Here is a 16,814-nt window from a genome sequence, read left to right as displayed (position 1 = left end):
GGAACACTACCCCTAAACCTCCTTATTCCACTCTGGATTTGTGATCAAGAATTGTGTAATGAATGACAAAACTACCACTTGGCACTTATATCTGTAGCCCTTCTGTGCTGAATCTGTGACCACTTCTTTGCCCTAGACCTGGTGCATAGTCTCTTTCTGATAACAGAATGTTCTGCATGGCATTTTCTAGACAGTCCCCATCCCTAGTGTCTACAGACCTCTCTGGGCAGATTTACCTGTGTCAACCTGTATTGGAAAAATTACTGATTTTTTCTTGGATTTCTCAGTCAGGAATTGGTCTCAAGTATTTTGTAGATCTGAATGGGAGATCTGGGAGGGACAGGGGGCTTGCTGTTAATTCTTCCTGCTCCACCATATTGGCTCCAGTTCTTGGCAAACCTATTTCCTAGCAGAGTGTCTTGTGTACAGTATGCACTTAATTAATGTTCATGAAGTATCATTTTTATCTTGCCATCTCACATTATATTCTCCCACTTGAACTTTGCCTGATGTCAGGTTTACATACTCCAAATATGGAGTGAAAGACAAAGAGACACTACAAGATTCCATAATTCTTACAGTCAAGCTGTCTTTCTTTGCTTTCCTTTTCTCTCCCTCAATTCGATCATCCTGCTTTTTTTCTGATGTGCATTTTCCCTAGTTTCTATGTCCAGATGAGTCTATAGCTAATGCCTTCCTAGAGTTTAACATTGGATTCATACCCTATTTGCTTTCTGTGTGTGACACAGACATATGCCCACACATATGTGTGTATACGTTTTATTTTTTTTTTAAAGCAATTGGGGTTAAGTAACTTGCTCAAGGTTACACGGCCAGTTATTTCTGGGTGTGGTGCTAAGTAAGTATCAGAGCCCAGATTCAATCCCAGGTCATCCTGACACCAGGGTCGGTGCTCTTACTCTCTGAGCCACCTGGCCACCCCTAAGCAACTGGGGTTAAGTAACTTGCTCAAGGTTACTCAGCCAGGTGTTTCTGGGTGGGTGCTAAGTGTCTGAGCCCGGATTCGATCCCAGGTCATCCCAACTCTGGAGCTGGTGCTCTTACTCGCTGTGCTACCTGGCCGCCCCTATGTGTATACATTTTATGCATGCCATACATTTTATGCATGCCATTAGGGCAAGTGACATTTCAAAGTGCCAAGACTTCTGTTTGACTTTTAATAGAAACTGGAATATATTAGGAGAGGGGTCAGTAGTGCATTTTGGTTAGATTTTCATAGATATTTTTCATATATAACATTAAAAGAGTTATTATAAATTGGTTCCTTAATATAGTAGTGTCAAACACAAATGGAAAAAAAGGCCACTACTCAGAACATAAGGATTTCTGTGGGCCACAGATTGCCTTAGTTTTGAAATGCAATATTATCTATATTTCATTTCATTTATTTATGTATTTCACAATTACAGTTTAATCTGATTCATGATGCCCTTGGGAGTGTTACTTTGAATGCAGCCTACAGGCCATGTGTTTGACACCTCTTCCTTAGTAAAAATGTAGTAAGCAAATATTCTTCTAGTGACTGTGAGATTTTGGGGGTGGGGGAGGAGATACATTTAACAATGACCCTTCTTCAACTTGTTGCTCTTATCTCTTCCTTGGAGATATTGAACTTCATTGACAAGAACTGTTTATGCCTTACCCAATATTAATAATTATAGGGTTAAAATAAGGCCATCTCTGTTTTTATATATTTCAAGGAATCTTGCATAATATTTATTAGGCATAGTAGTCAATTTGTTGAAAAATCATGAAGATGGCATTTTGCCCTACTGAATCAAAAAATATGTAATCAACAGACAAGCTCAATGGGATCTTGTATTCTTTACATTTTTTTCAAATAATTGTGTGATGGTAAAGATGTTCTACTAGATGAGATCTGGTACAGAGTCTTAAGTTGAAGGGAGTTTCCATATAGAAGAGTTCTTGCAGAAGCTCTTGTTTGCAGATAGCATTGTGCTGGCTATATTCAGAGCCTTTTTGACAAGTCCATAACTACTCAATAGGTTTTGGTTTCACTACCTACACATTAAAACAAAAAAAAAAGATAAAGAATGCCTCTTATCCACATCATGATATGCCATTTTTTTCTAATGGTATATTGAGCTATAGAACTCTATGTAGAGATTAAATAGTTACTGCAAGTAAAAAAAAAAAATGAAGTCAGACCAAGAATTCAAATGGAGGATAAAAGAAGACTGGATTGCCTTTAAAAATTCCTTTAATGAACTAAAACTGTAAAACAAACCCTAACCTTTTTATCACCAGTATTCTTTACAACAGGTGGTAGTGGTGTCTGCCTAAGAATCAAGAGAATCAAAATGAGTATAACATCCTTTAACTTTTTATATATTGGGAAATGATTCTTCTTAGGAATTTGGATCTGTTTTTTATATAGCTTAGATAAGAGCCCTTTCCAGCAAAGACTTTTTCCCCATTCCCAGTTTTCTAATTTTAACAGAATTGGTTTTGTTTGTGCAAAATTTTTAATATTAATTTAATTAAAATTCTATAATTTATGTTCTGTGATACTCTGTTTCCTTTGGCCATGAACATCTATAATTTGGTCATTTTTTCTGTGATACTCTTGTTTCCTTTGGTCATGAACATCTAAGATTTGGTCATTTCATCTATAATTGTGAAAGCCATTTTATTCTGTGTTCCTCTGATTTATTTATGACATGGACCTTTATGTTATTAACCAAAAGTCACAACTCTGTAAGACATAGTGTAATGGTAATGTAATTTGAATTTGAAGATCCCTTTGTGTTGTCAAAGGTAGCAGATACTTAGCACTTAGTAATTGATCAAACCTCTGTTTGGGAAACAGAAGGTATGAACTCCTGTCTCCCATTACTGACTTAACTGGAAGTGGTTGACTGAAACAGTAAGCTAATACTGTGTGTATAAAGGAAAAGCCCCAGAAAGGCACAATCAGAATTTCTTGGGACCAGCATCTGGTGGCAGAGAAGCTAGAGAAGAGAGAATGAAGAACTGAGCCAGAATTTCTTGAGAACCTGTGGTTGTGGAGCTTCTTCTGAACAGGAGCCCAGACCCTGGAGCCAGGAGCCAGGAGCCCAGGAACCAGGAGACTGGGAGAAGACTGAGGAAGCAGAAGACAGGAAGCATGATGAGATGCTGAAACTTTGTTTGTGGCTTGGTTGAGCCTTGAATTCCTGGGCGCAGAAATTAAGGATTTGAGATGGACTGGACCCTGTAAACTTCAATGTGGAGCAGGACCTACCCAGAGAGCTGGACAAGGAACTGGGAGCTGTCTGCTATTGAACCCAGGTGACAGCTTGGTGAATCCAGGTAGAATCTGGGACCATGGAAGGGGATCCAGGGAATCTGAGAACCTGCTCCAAGTCAAGATGAAATGACCTCTCCCTGGGTACTGAGTAATGATAAAATGAAGTTTACTGGTGACCTAGGGGTGGAGGGTTTGTCTCTGATACTTAGTATTTGATTGCTGAATAAGTGACTGAGTTAATTTAAGTGTGCTCCATGAGTGGAAGACTTTGACTATTGTACTTTGAGATGACTGTTCTTTGTACTAAATATTGTGACCACTTTGATGAAAACTATGTGGCTATTTTAATGATAAGCTGTTGTGAATGCTATATTATGATTTTCTGTGATAAGTTGTAATATTGTGAATGCTGTACCTTGATTTTCTGTGAATGTTTTACTTTGATTTGTTATGGAATAAATAGTGTTCACTATACTGTGTAATCAGAACCTTAAAAGCTATTCACAGTAGCATTCTTCTGGAAAGCTTCTGTGCATGGCATTACATATGGGTAGTAACTTGATTTATTACAAGAGAAAAGCACCCTCATGTGGGAACTCCTTATACCAAGGAGCCCACAATACTGACCTAACCTTGGATCTTTATGGAGTGTAGTGAAAAGTGGAGTTCTTATGGGAAGACTGGAGGAAAACCCCTCTAAATGGGAGTGGCATGGGAGGAGGAAGGGAGCAGGAAAGGGAGTGGAAGGGAACAAGAGGTCTTGAGAATGTCAGACCATGGAGGGAGGATATTCTGCTTATCTGAAAGGGTCCCAGATGCACAGTTGATTAGTCTAGGCAGACTAACCAGAGCCAAGCTTGTAGCTGACTCAGCTTTAAGGGCACTGAAAGATCACTTTTATGTTAGTGTAGGATTATTAATAGAAATAATCAGCAGGAATAATTAATAAATAAGGAAATGTAATTTAAGGCAGTTCTCAACTTGGATATCACACCTACTAGATTAGCAAACATGACAAAAAAGAAAAATGATCATTGTGGAGGGGCTGTGGCAGGACAGGGACATTGATGAACTGGTGCTAGAACTGTGAATTGGTCCATCCATTCTGGAAAATAACTTGGAACTATGCCCAAAAGTCACTGAATTTTATATACCATTTTACCCAGTGATACCACTAATAGGACTAAAACCTAAAAGGTTGAAGAAAGAGAAAGAGAACCCTCATGTATAAAAATACTTATAGCATGTCTTTTTGTCATAGCAAGTAACTAGAAACTAAGGTGGTATCCAACAATTGAACAAAGTATGGTATGTGAATGTGATGAAATATTATTGTTCCACAAGAAAAGATTAAAGGAACAGTTTCAGAAAAACATTGGAAAATTTGTTTAAATAGATGTGAGTGAAGTGAAGCAAAATGAAGTGAGCAGGAGCAAGTAAACAATTTAAATAACATTTTTTAAATGATAATCTTTAAAAGACTTCAGAACTCTAAGAAATGATCAAACTTTACTAAAAGAGGTGTTGGACTCAAAATGCAGAATCAAGCATACATTTTTTGACACAACTATTGTGGATTTTCTTCTTCTATGTATATTTGTTACAGGAGCAATTTTTTTTTTCATTTTGGGAGGGAGGGGAGTCAGGATAGAGAAGGGAGCTAGGTATAGGGTAGAAAAAAAGGAAAAAAAGAAGTCATGCACAGCTTTAGCTAGGTAAATGTAATTTTTGGATTTTAAAAAAACAAAAGTATTAGAGAACAATGGAAAGGCATTTGATGTGTATGAACAGTGAAATAAAAACAAAAGAAACTAAAAACAAATGTGGCAAAAGCTGTCATCAAAGAAGTATAAAGATGGACTGTTACCATGACAAAATTCTTTATTGATATCTTTAAGACATTGGGTAGACCTTTGTGCTTATCTAATAAAAGGACCTTGACAGGAATACACAATATAGGTAAGTATAGATCACTGTCAAGAACATTTATATTAATGAGATCCTAGACCTGCTTAATTAATTTGTTTATGATATAGCAAATCAACATAGGAATTTTAATTTTTTTCTTTTAAACTTTGTGCAAATTAGGTTGATAATGAATGGTTTTTCTTCATTAAAAGAATTATTTTAATATCATGACTATAACAGAAGTATTTGCTGGAAATTTTAAAAGGCCCCTTCTAGCTCTATATCTATAATCTATGATCCTGCACTAAAAACTCTAGAGAAATATACCTATACATATATATACCTGCATACATGTACACATACATACACATATATATACACCATGTTTAAATGTGTGCATATATATACATACTGATCTGCAAGTACAATATACATATACATGTATATACATGCATCTATATATGCATATATATGTATTAGATGGATGGATAATCTTTGTGGATTATCTTGTTTGTTCTATAAAACAAAGAGTAATCTATAAACAAGTTAATCTTCAAAACTTTAGCCTCCACAGAGCTGGTACACCCATTATTATCATTCTTGTTATCCATTCATCTACCAAAAGTAACTTAGTCACACTTGCTGAAAGTCATGTCCACTGAGGAACACTTGTGATCTCAAGTAGACATGAATAAAATTTTGACCTATCATCAGTGCCTAGTTAGAACTATAAAAGAACCCTCAAATAATCTCTCTGACCTGACAGTTCAGTACAGAGTTATCGTAGACTCATGAAGCAAGAATTTCATCTTCTACTTGAATATCTCCAGTGATAGCAAAATGACCCTCAGCCCATTTCATTTTGGAATAGAACTTGACAGTTCTTTATATTGAACCAAAATTTACATCCTAGTAATTTCTACCCATTATGTTCTCTTTCATGCATGTTAAGTTTAATCCCTTTTTCACATTACAGCCTCTCAAGTTTTCAAGACAGTAAGATCATGTTCACCTTAAACTTTCTGTTCTCTAAGGTAAATATCTCAAGCAGACATCTATAGAAAGCCAAATTTTTTTTTTAGGTTTTCACTTTTCACAAAGTATACTTGTGAATTGGTACTACAAGTTCATATTTCTGTGCTTTTTATTGTATTATTAATTTTCCTCTCTTCTCATGTTAAGGAAATAAAGTTGATTAAAATACTATTAAAAGTGTGTTTTTTTTCCCTACCACAGATACAGGAGCAGAACGACAAGCTCTAAGAGAAAATGTGTATCCCAAGCTGAGAGAATTCTGCAGAGAAAACTATGGATTGGAATTTCAGGTAAACTTGCTATTATCTCCATCTTCAATTGTTCTATTATAAACTCTGGTTTTATATTTCTGATAACAAACTGAAGGTTTTAAGGCAGCATAAAACATTTCTTTCCTTAATATAACCAAAGTTAAAAATAAGCACCTTCACTGTTGGTAGAGCTGTGAACTGATCCAACCATTTTGGAGGACAATTTGGAACTATACCCAAAGGGCTATAAAACTGCATACCTTTTGACTTAGGAATACCACTATTAGGCCTGTATCCCAAAGTGATAAAAAGAAGGGGGGAAAGGACCTATTTGTATAAAAATATTTATAGCAAATTTTTGTGGTTGCAAAGAATTGGAAATTGAGGGGATGGCCTTCAATTGGGGAATTGCTGAACAAGTTGTGGTATATGAGAGAAATGATGAGCAGGATGATTTCAGAAAAACCTAGAAAGACTTATATGAGCTGATGCAAAGTGAAATGAGCAGAAACAGGAGAATATTATTATACACAATAACAGCAATAGTGTATGATCAACTGTGAATAATTTAGCTGTTCTCAGCAATACAATGATTCAAGACAATTCCAAAGGACTTATAATGAAAAATGCTATCCACCTCCAGAGAAAGAACTGATGGAGTCTAAAATGCAGATTGAAACATACTATTTTTCACTTTCTATGTTTTTTCCATTATTTTTTCTCCTTAGGTCTATGTCTTTTTTCACAGCATGACTAATATGGTAATATATTTTGCATGAGTAAATTGCATACTGTCTCAGGGAGAAAGGAAGTGAAGAAGAGAGAGAGAAAATTTGGAACTCAAAATTTTTTTAAATAAATGTCAAAATTATCTTTATATATAACTGGGGGGAAATAAAATTTTTTATTTAAAAAAACAGATCCTGAAAAGAAAATTTTATAAGAAAAAAATGAATTCCTTAAAACACAAATAGGTTCCATTTTTTCATTTTGTATATCAGAAGCAATGTATAGTGTCATTGTGCTCATTTTATTTTGCTTAATAATAGGACTGTACTTCACTTCTCACCATCTTAATCCACTCATTCAGTCACTTCCACAAATTGCCTTTGTTTGTGCAATCAAACAAAAGCAATAATTTGGTCTAGTCATCACCAAGCATTTATTAAACCCTTACTTTGTACTAGGCAAAGAAAGGCAGAAATAGTTCCTGCCTTCAAAATTCACATTCTAATGGTAGAGACAGCATGTCAACAGCTATGCATATAAAAGGTATACATAGGGTATATTGGAAGTCCTCTCAGAAGGAAGGCACTAACATTGAGTTGGACCAGGAGTGGGCTCTTTAGAAGGTAGGGTTTCAACAGAAATTTGAGGAAGGCAGAGGAGGAAGGATGTAGAGCATTCCAGGAATGGTTGACAGTCAGTGAAAAACCACGGAATAAGGAAATGGAGTGTTTTGTGTGAGGAACAGCAAGAAGACCAGTGTCACTAAAAATGGAGGTACTAAGGATAAAAATACTTTACAAATATTATCTCATTTGATCCTTACAACAATTCTGAAAGGCTTGTACTATTATTGTCCCCGTTTTATAGTTGAGGAATGTGAGGCAGATGGAGTTTAAGTGACTTTCCCAGAATTACACAGCCAATGTCTGAGATCAAGTTTGAACTCAGGTGTTTGTGACTCTAAGCCCAGGCCACTTGCTACCTACTTTACCCCCTCCCTGCCTTTGGATATAGGGAGGGGGAAAGGTAGCAAGGGAAAAGGTTGTGAAGGGTTTTAAAAGCCAAACAAAGAGAATGACATGTTCAAATATAAACTTTAGGAAGGTCATTATAGCAGTTGACTAGAGGATGGACTTAAATGGGAAGAGACTTGTGAAAGCAAAACCAACCAACGAATAATCTAGATGTGAATTGGTAAAGACCTAGACCAAGATTAAGAAAAGAAACTATATGTAAGAGATGTTCCAAAGGTCAGATGGACAAGCCTTGGCAACAGATTAGATATGGGTGTTGAGGGAGAGAAAGAATCCAAAATGATACCTAGATGTGATTCAGGCAACTAGAAAAAAATTATGGTTTTCTTGATATTAAGATACCACCTTCACATAGGGAAGTTTAGAAGAGAAGAAGATTTGGGGAAAGAATGAGTTGAGTTGTAGATACATTGAGTTTAAGTTGTCTATGTGGAATTCAATTTATGATGTCTAATAGGCTGTTGGAGGTAGGAGACTGAAGGTTAAGAAAGACGTTAGGATTACATAAATAGATCTGAGAATCATAGGCTAATTTCCCTAATGAATAGTAGTGCAAACATTTTAAATAAAATATTAACAAGGAGATTGTGGCAATATATCACACAAATCACACACTATGACTAGGTAGAATTTATACCAGAAAGTCAGGACTGGTTCCATATTAGGAGAATTGTCAGAATAATTGACCATATCAATAGCAAAAACAACAAAAATCATATGATTATCTCAATAGATGCAGAAAAAAAAGCTTTTAACAAAATATAACACTGATTCCTAAGAAAACCACTAGCAAGCACAGGAATAAATGGAGCTTTTATAAAAAATAAGTCATATCTATCTAAAATCAAAAGTAAGCATTATCTGTAATGGGGATAAATTAGAAGCCTTCCCAGTAAGATCAAGCATGAAGCAAGGATATTTATTATCAATGATATTATTCAATATTTACTAGAAATGCTAGCTATAGCAATAAGAGAAGAAAAATTGAAGGAATTAGAATAGGCGACAGAGAAATAAAACTATCACTCTTTGCAGATTTATACTTATAGCCATCTGGAGAATCAACTAAAAAAAACAGTTGAAATAATAACTTCAGCAAAGTTGCAGAATATAAAATAAACCCACATAAATAATCAATAATTCTCTATCTTACAAACAAAACCCAGAAGAAGAGATAGAAAAAGAAACACCATTTAAAATAACTGCAAACAATATAAAATGCTCAGGAGTCTACCTGCCAAGACAAACCCAGGATCTGTATGAACACTCTTACAAAACACTTTTTACACAAATAAAGACAAATCTAAACAACTGGAAAAGTATCAATAATTCATGAGTAGGCTGAGCCAATATAATAAAAATGACAATTCTACCTAAGTTAATTTACTTATTCAGTGCCATACCAATCAAACTATCAAATAATTATTTTGTAGATCTAGAAAAGCTAATACCAGATTTCATGTGTAAGAACAAAAGATCAAAAATATCAAGGGAATCAATGAAAAAAATTAGAAGGAAAGCAGCCTAGCAGTACCAGATTTCAAATTACATTACAGAGCAGTAATCATGAAAACAATCTGATATGGACTAAGAAGTACAGTGGCATATCAGTGGACTCAATTATGCAAATAATACATAGTAAAAAATGATCATAGTAATCTGGTTTTTGATAAGCCCAAAGATCTAAGCTTTGGGGGGCAAGAACTCATGAGTGGAAAAAACTGCTAGGAAAAGATAAAGTCAAAATAGGCAAATGATTTACATAAAGGATGATATAGGAGTGGCTAGGTGGTGCAGTGAATAGAGTACCGGCCCTGGAGTCAGGAGGACCTGAGTTCAAATTTGGCCTCAGACATTTAACACTTACTAGGCATGTGACCTTGGGCAAGGCACTTAACCCCAATCGCCCTGCCTTCCACCCTCCAGAAAAATAAAAAGCAAAAGGATGATATAAGCAAATTAGGGGAGCATGAAATATTTTACCTGTCAGAATTATGGATAAGGGAATATTTTATGACCAAAAAAGAGATAGAGAGAATAATGGGAAATAAAATGGATAACTTTGATTACATGAAATTTAAAAGGTTTTATACAAAACCAATGCATCCAGAATTAGAAAAAAAAGCAGGAAACTGAGGCAGGGGGGACCTGAGGGGGAATCCAGCAAATGTTTTTCTATTGGAAGCCTCATTTCTCAAATATATAGGGAACTGGGTCATATTTATAAAAGTAAGAGCCATTCCCCAATTGATAAATGGCCACAGGATATGAACAGGCAGTTCACAGAAGAAAAAAATCAAAGCTATCTATAGTCATTTGAAAAAAAATATTTGTAATGGGAATGCAAATTTGGAATATCTTCCCTGCCCCTAGGCTAAAGTGCACCTGGAGCCCGAGGTGGGAGGCTTGTTTTTCAGTAGACACTTCTTGATTGGCCAGTGGGTCAATGAGGTTGTTACATTCTCTGAGCCAGGAGAAGGCTATATAAGCCCTGATGTGAGGCTTTGTTTTGGGGCTCACTTTGAGAAGTGTTCTGTAATTTGATCAGATGAAATTCTGGGAAGCCATTGTCCAGAGCCCCCCGGCTTTGAAACCCAGATGTTGTTTGGTATGGATGTAATGGTTGGACAGTTTGGAAATCTGTCTACTTGATCTGTTTCTGTCTTGATAATTCTGTCTGTATACTTTGAAGTTTGGGGTGCTGGCCTTTTTCCCCTGAACTAGGTAAACCATACGTATTTGACTGATTAAAGTAAGCTTGTTAACCCATTTTGAGTTGCTTTCCTTTAACAAAGCAGATCTAAGGACCTGTGTTGGCAGCAAACCCTGAGGATGCTTGGGGTACTTGCTGCTACAATACTCCAAATCACTTTTGATTAGAAAAAATGTACATTAAAACACCTCTGAGATATGGCTTCACACCTATCAGATTAGCTAACTTGATAGAAATAAAAAATGACAAATACTGGTGGCAAAATGGAAAAATGGAGATACTAATTCACTGCTGGTAGAGTTGTGAGCTAGTCCAACCATTCAGAACTATGCCAAAGGAATATAAAACTGTGAATACCCTTGAATCCAATAATATCATTGCTAGATCTGTATCCCAGAGATATCAAAGAAAAAGGAAAAGGACCTATATGTAGAAAAAAATCTATAGCAGTTCTTTTTTTTGTGGCAAAGAATTGGATGTGAGGGGATGCCCATCAAATGGGAAATGGCTGAACAAACTGTGATATGTGATTGTGGTGGAATACTATTTTGCTATAACAAATGATGAGAATGATGGTTTCAGAAAAATCTGGGAACACTTATCTGAACTGATGCATAGTAAAGTGAGCAGAACCAGGAGAATATTGTATACCATAACAGCAATGTTATAATGATGAACTGACTGTGAAAGATTTAGCTATTCTCAACAATGCAATGATACAAGAGAGTTCTGAAGGAATCATGATGAAAAATGCTATCCCCTTCAGAGAGAGAGCTGTGAGTGCAAATTGAAGTATAATTTTTAATTTTCTTTACTTTTCAGGCTTTTTGCAACATGGCTAATATGGAAATATGTTCTGCATGATTTTACATGTATACTTGATAACATATTGCTTGCATTTGCAATGTGTGGGGCAAGTAAGAGGTCATTGATAACTCTGGAGAGAGAGCTTCTTGTTGTTCAGTCATTTCAGTCATGTCCCACTCTTTGTGATCCCATTTGAGTTTTTCTTGGCAAAGATCCTAGAGTATTTTGCCATTTCCTTCTCTAACTCATTTTACACATCAGGAACTGAGGCAAACAAGTTTAAGTGACTTGCTCAGGGCCACACAACTGGTAAGTGTCTGAGGCCAGATTTGAACTCACGAAGATGTCTTCCTGATTCCAAACCCAGTGTTGCGTTCACTGCACCACCTAGCTACCCCTGGAGAGAGCAACTTCAATAAAAGCCATATAAAATAATTGCTTTGCTATCTCCAAAAATGTCTGACACCTAAAATTGAAGACCACTTATAATACAATACCTTCTGACCTAGACCCACATTCACCATATTCCACTTTCATTTTTGTTCCTTTTATGGAATGCCCTTTCTTTTTCATCCAGATTCCTAATATGAGTTTAACCAGAGCCACAGGGACGGACCTTGTACAGCCTGTATTGAAGGAATTGTTTAGATAGATATGAGATCTGGTATGTCCCACTTCACATCTCAAAAGGAGATTACAGTTTCCATGTTGGTGGAGAATAGGTCGAGGATGCAGGCTGTGGTTGGTAACCCCCTCGTACATGTGATTTCCAAGAGGGGTATTGACAAGAGAAATCTACCTAATACACATCACATATAAGCAGGGTAGGAGTATGATGTTCTTTTAAGAGTTCAGGATGAAAGCCACTTTCCCTGGTCCCTCCAAAGGAAAGGTTACTAACTCTTGGCAAGCTTAGCTTCCTCTAAACACTTGGTATACAAAAGACAACCATGGAAAACAAGCAAAATTACTTATATGAGCAATCTATGAAACAGATGATACACAGGTTAGAGTAGATGATAGAATAAATAAGAGTAAATGGGCTCTTAGACTTGAGCATAAGATAAAAGCTCAGCTCAACCAAATAGAGAACAATCTTACCAAAGAAGTCCACTTGCAGTGTTTGGGACTAGAAGTACTGGAGATCAAAGGATGTGTTAGGGGCCCAGGGTTGAACATTCCCAAACCACATCCCACCCCCCACATAGGGGGTGGTGCACTAAACTATCCAAGAAGTTTTAGTTATTTGTATAAGAAAAGGCCAAAATCAGGATCCACCAAAGATGATTTATGAATGCCAGTGTAAAACTCATGCATACATTAGCATTTGTATACACTATTCATTTTGAAGGCCCTTTAATAGAAAAATATTTGCTTGTAAACATTGGGCTGTTTGAAGGCTCACAAAATATTACCTTCCGTTTATAAAGTAAATCACTCTTGCAACAAACAGAATTGTTAGGTCAAAATTTTTCTCCCTGATTTACAGAGTAGATCTCATTTTTTCAGTGCTACCTCAGACTCATGCTTACTTCATCAAAAATTGAATAAATATGGAACAAAGAAACAGAGTGTGGAGGAAGAACAGGCACCACTGTTTGCAGGAGAAATTCTTCATCCTTTTATTTGTTTACACTCAGGTAGACAGCTTATCTTAGGGATCGCTCATGACAATTTATAATGTGATCAATAAATAATACTATAAAATGTCCAAAATTGGTATGCAAAATGTCACAATACTGGGTCATCAAGACAGCTGTTCATGAATCACCATAAATCATAAACCTGAATTAAATTCATTATATGTTCAATATTATGGACTTCAAGAAAAAAATATGGTTTTACAGATAACAAGGCCTCGGTTGTTGGAAAATATCAGACCTGACAGATTTTTCAAAGCTTTGGATTCTCCTACGGGACTCAATTACCATATGTGGAGAAATACATCTAAGTGTATTAATCACATCTCTGATTTACCGTTCTCTTGCAATATGTTAGTCAGGATAGTTTTGTCCTTGAACCACAGTAAAGCTTCTGCAGACTTTATTGGAAATATTGATTAGTATTAGCTAGAAGCAAAATTAGAATGGGTAGGCTTGAATTATGAAACAAAATATTTTAAGCTGACCCTTAGACATTTTATATCTGTGTTTTGGGTGCTATGTAGTAAAATCTCTGTCAGATAGGACCTTAAACCAAGAAATTAGTATAAAAACAGATCTCTCTTTAAAATGATTATACAAATTACACTTAATACTATAGTCTTTAGCACATAAATTGCATAGAGAATAGACCATATAAAAGGAAACCTAAATGCTTAAACAACCGAGAATATGTAGCTTCCAGGGGAGAAAAAACTTTTCAATGTTCATTTCTCATATATTTGAGCACCTACTTGTGCTGGGCCTTCTTAAGGAATATGCAAATATAAAATTGTTACTACCCTCAAATAGCCTATAGAAACAAGACTTAGACAAATAAGGGCAGGAACTGTGTTTCATCTATCTTTGTATTTCCCCTAGGAACTTAACCTTGCTTTGCAACAGCTTAATAATTTTTTTGATGAATGAATGAGCAAATAAATTAATTGATAAATATAAAACTATTGGAAACCAATATATGACAAGATGTTATCAAGTGTATAGTCAAACACTGAAGTCCTGTTCAAATGTTTCATCATGATTTAGAGGTGGCTTTGTGTTTTTAAAGGCTACGTCAGCAAAAGATGAACTCTAGAAGATCCTACCACTAGGAAGGCCTAATTTATAGGCAAGGAGTTTTATGTGCATTATATAAGGATAAATACCACTTAATTTGGAGAGATTCATCACCAGGTTGGCCACATGCTGGCAAATTTTGTGGGCACCACAGCTCTTAAAGACCATCTGCTAAATATGTCACCCACCAACAAGGGGTTGCATTTGTATTGGTAGTGAGAGACAAAAATCACAGAACCCTGAAGTATTAAGGCATAATCAAATGCCAAGATACTGAATAAAAAGGCATTAGAGCAGGTAAGAGATGGGAAAGATAAGTATAGGTGAGGTGGGAGTCATTTGTGAATATATGTGCTCTTTGTCTTAGGAATCTGCTATTGCACAGAACACTATAGTGTGTAGAAGACATGGGATAACATGTCCATAGAACTTCTTAAAACAAATGTGGCAGTCACTGATCTAAATGACGACAGTGTTATTTAGTCTAAATTAAAAAGATTAAATTAATGAAGAGCATTGGGTCATGAATGGATGATTTCAAAATTGTGTGCATGGGCTAGGTAAGCCAAAAACTTTGTCTAGTGAGAATATCCTATATTATCAGCTTAACTCACTGCCAAATACAATTACAACTGCTATCAGAAAGAAATAATTTTAACAAATTTTCATGAGGTATTAAAGGACCCATGAACATCCTTTCCCCTTCAATTACCCTGTATTACTGAAGGCATGTAGATATAATGATTGGTATTTGGACTGAGGAAGGAGAGGCAAAGATTACATAACATGCCACCTAGAAGTTTGAAAGTGAAGAGGAGAGAAAATGGATGATAGTTTGAGAGGGAGCAAGGTCAGAAGAAGGTGATTGTTTTATCTTATTTTAAGAGAGGGAAGAACTGAAAATGTATATGAGATGATGAGAAAAAGCCAGTAGCAAGAGAGGAGTATGGATCACAGTTATAAGTTGGCCTTGATAATTAAAAGGGTTACTTGGATCTTGAGGGGAATAACAGGATATGCAATGGATATAAGCAGTTTAGAGGAGTAGGGAAAGGAACTTGAAAGACATGACATCAGATGACCTCCATCTTCTTAGTAAAGAAGTAAACTCTGCTGAGAGTGCGAGGTAAGATATTGAGTTGGAAGCCTGAGACTCAAAGAGAAGTTTTGTATCAACTATGGTAAAGAGCATACTAGAGAATCAACAAGGTGAATGAGGTCTTTTGTGTATCTGAGAGCCAATTTGAAGGTAAGTGGTATAAATATTTCATGCATCAAATCATGGTTTCATGAAATTCATCCTTTGAGGTTAGATTTGAATTTTGGAGATAGAAATATCATTCAGAGTAAAGTTTTGTGATTAAGATGGATGAGCAAGGTGAAGAACATAAACATGAACTTTGACTACATAAAGTTCTGCACTTTTCCCCCTGGATAGCTCAAAAACTGCAATAGCAAATAGTAGCTGTCTATGATTCTGAATGTGTTAAAGCAGGCATATCACTGGAATTTGGCAATGAACACTACATGCTACATATCAATAATTCCCCTGAAAGTCAAGATCTCCCCTACTTTCTATTTTTCTTAATGACATCTAAAGAGATAGCAACTATACTTAACCAGGAATTAGCCCCGGTAGCTATATTTAGGGAGCCCAGATACCTAACTGGTTATCTTGGCCTGGCTGTTCCATAGGTTAGCTGAAACATTTCCCCAAGACTAGTGGCACTTTTTATTTTCCATGTAATTGAGAACTGCCTTCTCAATTGACCTAGACCTTCAAATATCTAGTAGCTAGGTTTTTCTTTCCTCCCATTATAAGGGGAAGGGAATGGCAAGGTCTTAGATCCTGAGCACTCTCTCTCTTTCTCTGTCTGTCTGTCTGTCTCTGTCTCTCCCTCTGTCTCTCTCTCTCTCTCTCTCTCTCTCTGTCTCTCTCTTTTCCCTTTCTGGAGGGGGGAAGGTAGGGCAATTGGGGATAAGTGACTTGCCCAAGATCACATGGCTAGTTTTTTGTGTTGAGTGTCTAAGGCCAGATTTGAACTCAGGTCCTCCTGACTCCAGGGCTGGTGCTCTATTCACTATGCCACCTAGCTGCCCCCTTTTTGAGCTCTCTTTTAAAAGAGACATTCCTTGTCTCCTGTGTTTTCTAGAGAATGGGAATCTCTTGTGCTACCACTGGTCTTTATATAAGCATAAGAGAATATAGGTATTTTATATAGGCATTGGAGAAACTGGAGAAGTTTGCATACTGGTCCTTAACAGGTCAAATCATTTTGCATCAAAGAAATACTTTCAGAGTTGCTTCTTCTAAGATGATGTTTAACTTCTGTGGTTCCAAAGGCCCAC

At 36.2% G+C, this 16,814-nt stretch overlaps 1 protein-coding gene across 1 annotated transcript in view; it reads left to right on the top strand.

Moving 5' to 3' along the window:
• Positions 1 to 16,814, top strand: part of NWD2 (NACHT and WD repeat domain containing 2) — a 168,915-nt gene that overhangs the window by 69,004 nt on the left and 83,097 nt on the right. Inside the window, exon 2 of the mRNA XM_069068652.1 lies at positions 6,416 to 6,504. Coding sequence (XP_068924753.1) covers positions 6,416 to 6,504 — 89 coding nt within the window. The remainder of the gene's footprint in view (positions 1 to 6,415; positions 6,505 to 16,814) is intronic.

Source organism: Petaurus breviceps, unplaced genomic scaffold (genome assembly GCF_028583685.1).
Source record: "Petaurus breviceps papuanus isolate PSGF00001 unplaced genomic scaffold, PetGlider_PUasm1.0 140, whole genome shotgun sequence".
In the NCBI taxonomy this organism is placed as follows: Eukaryota; Metazoa; Chordata; class Mammalia; order Diprotodontia; family Petauridae; genus Petaurus; species Petaurus breviceps.
Note: the sequence above shows the minus strand (reverse complement) of the source record. Positions and strands in the feature narration are given on the sequence as shown.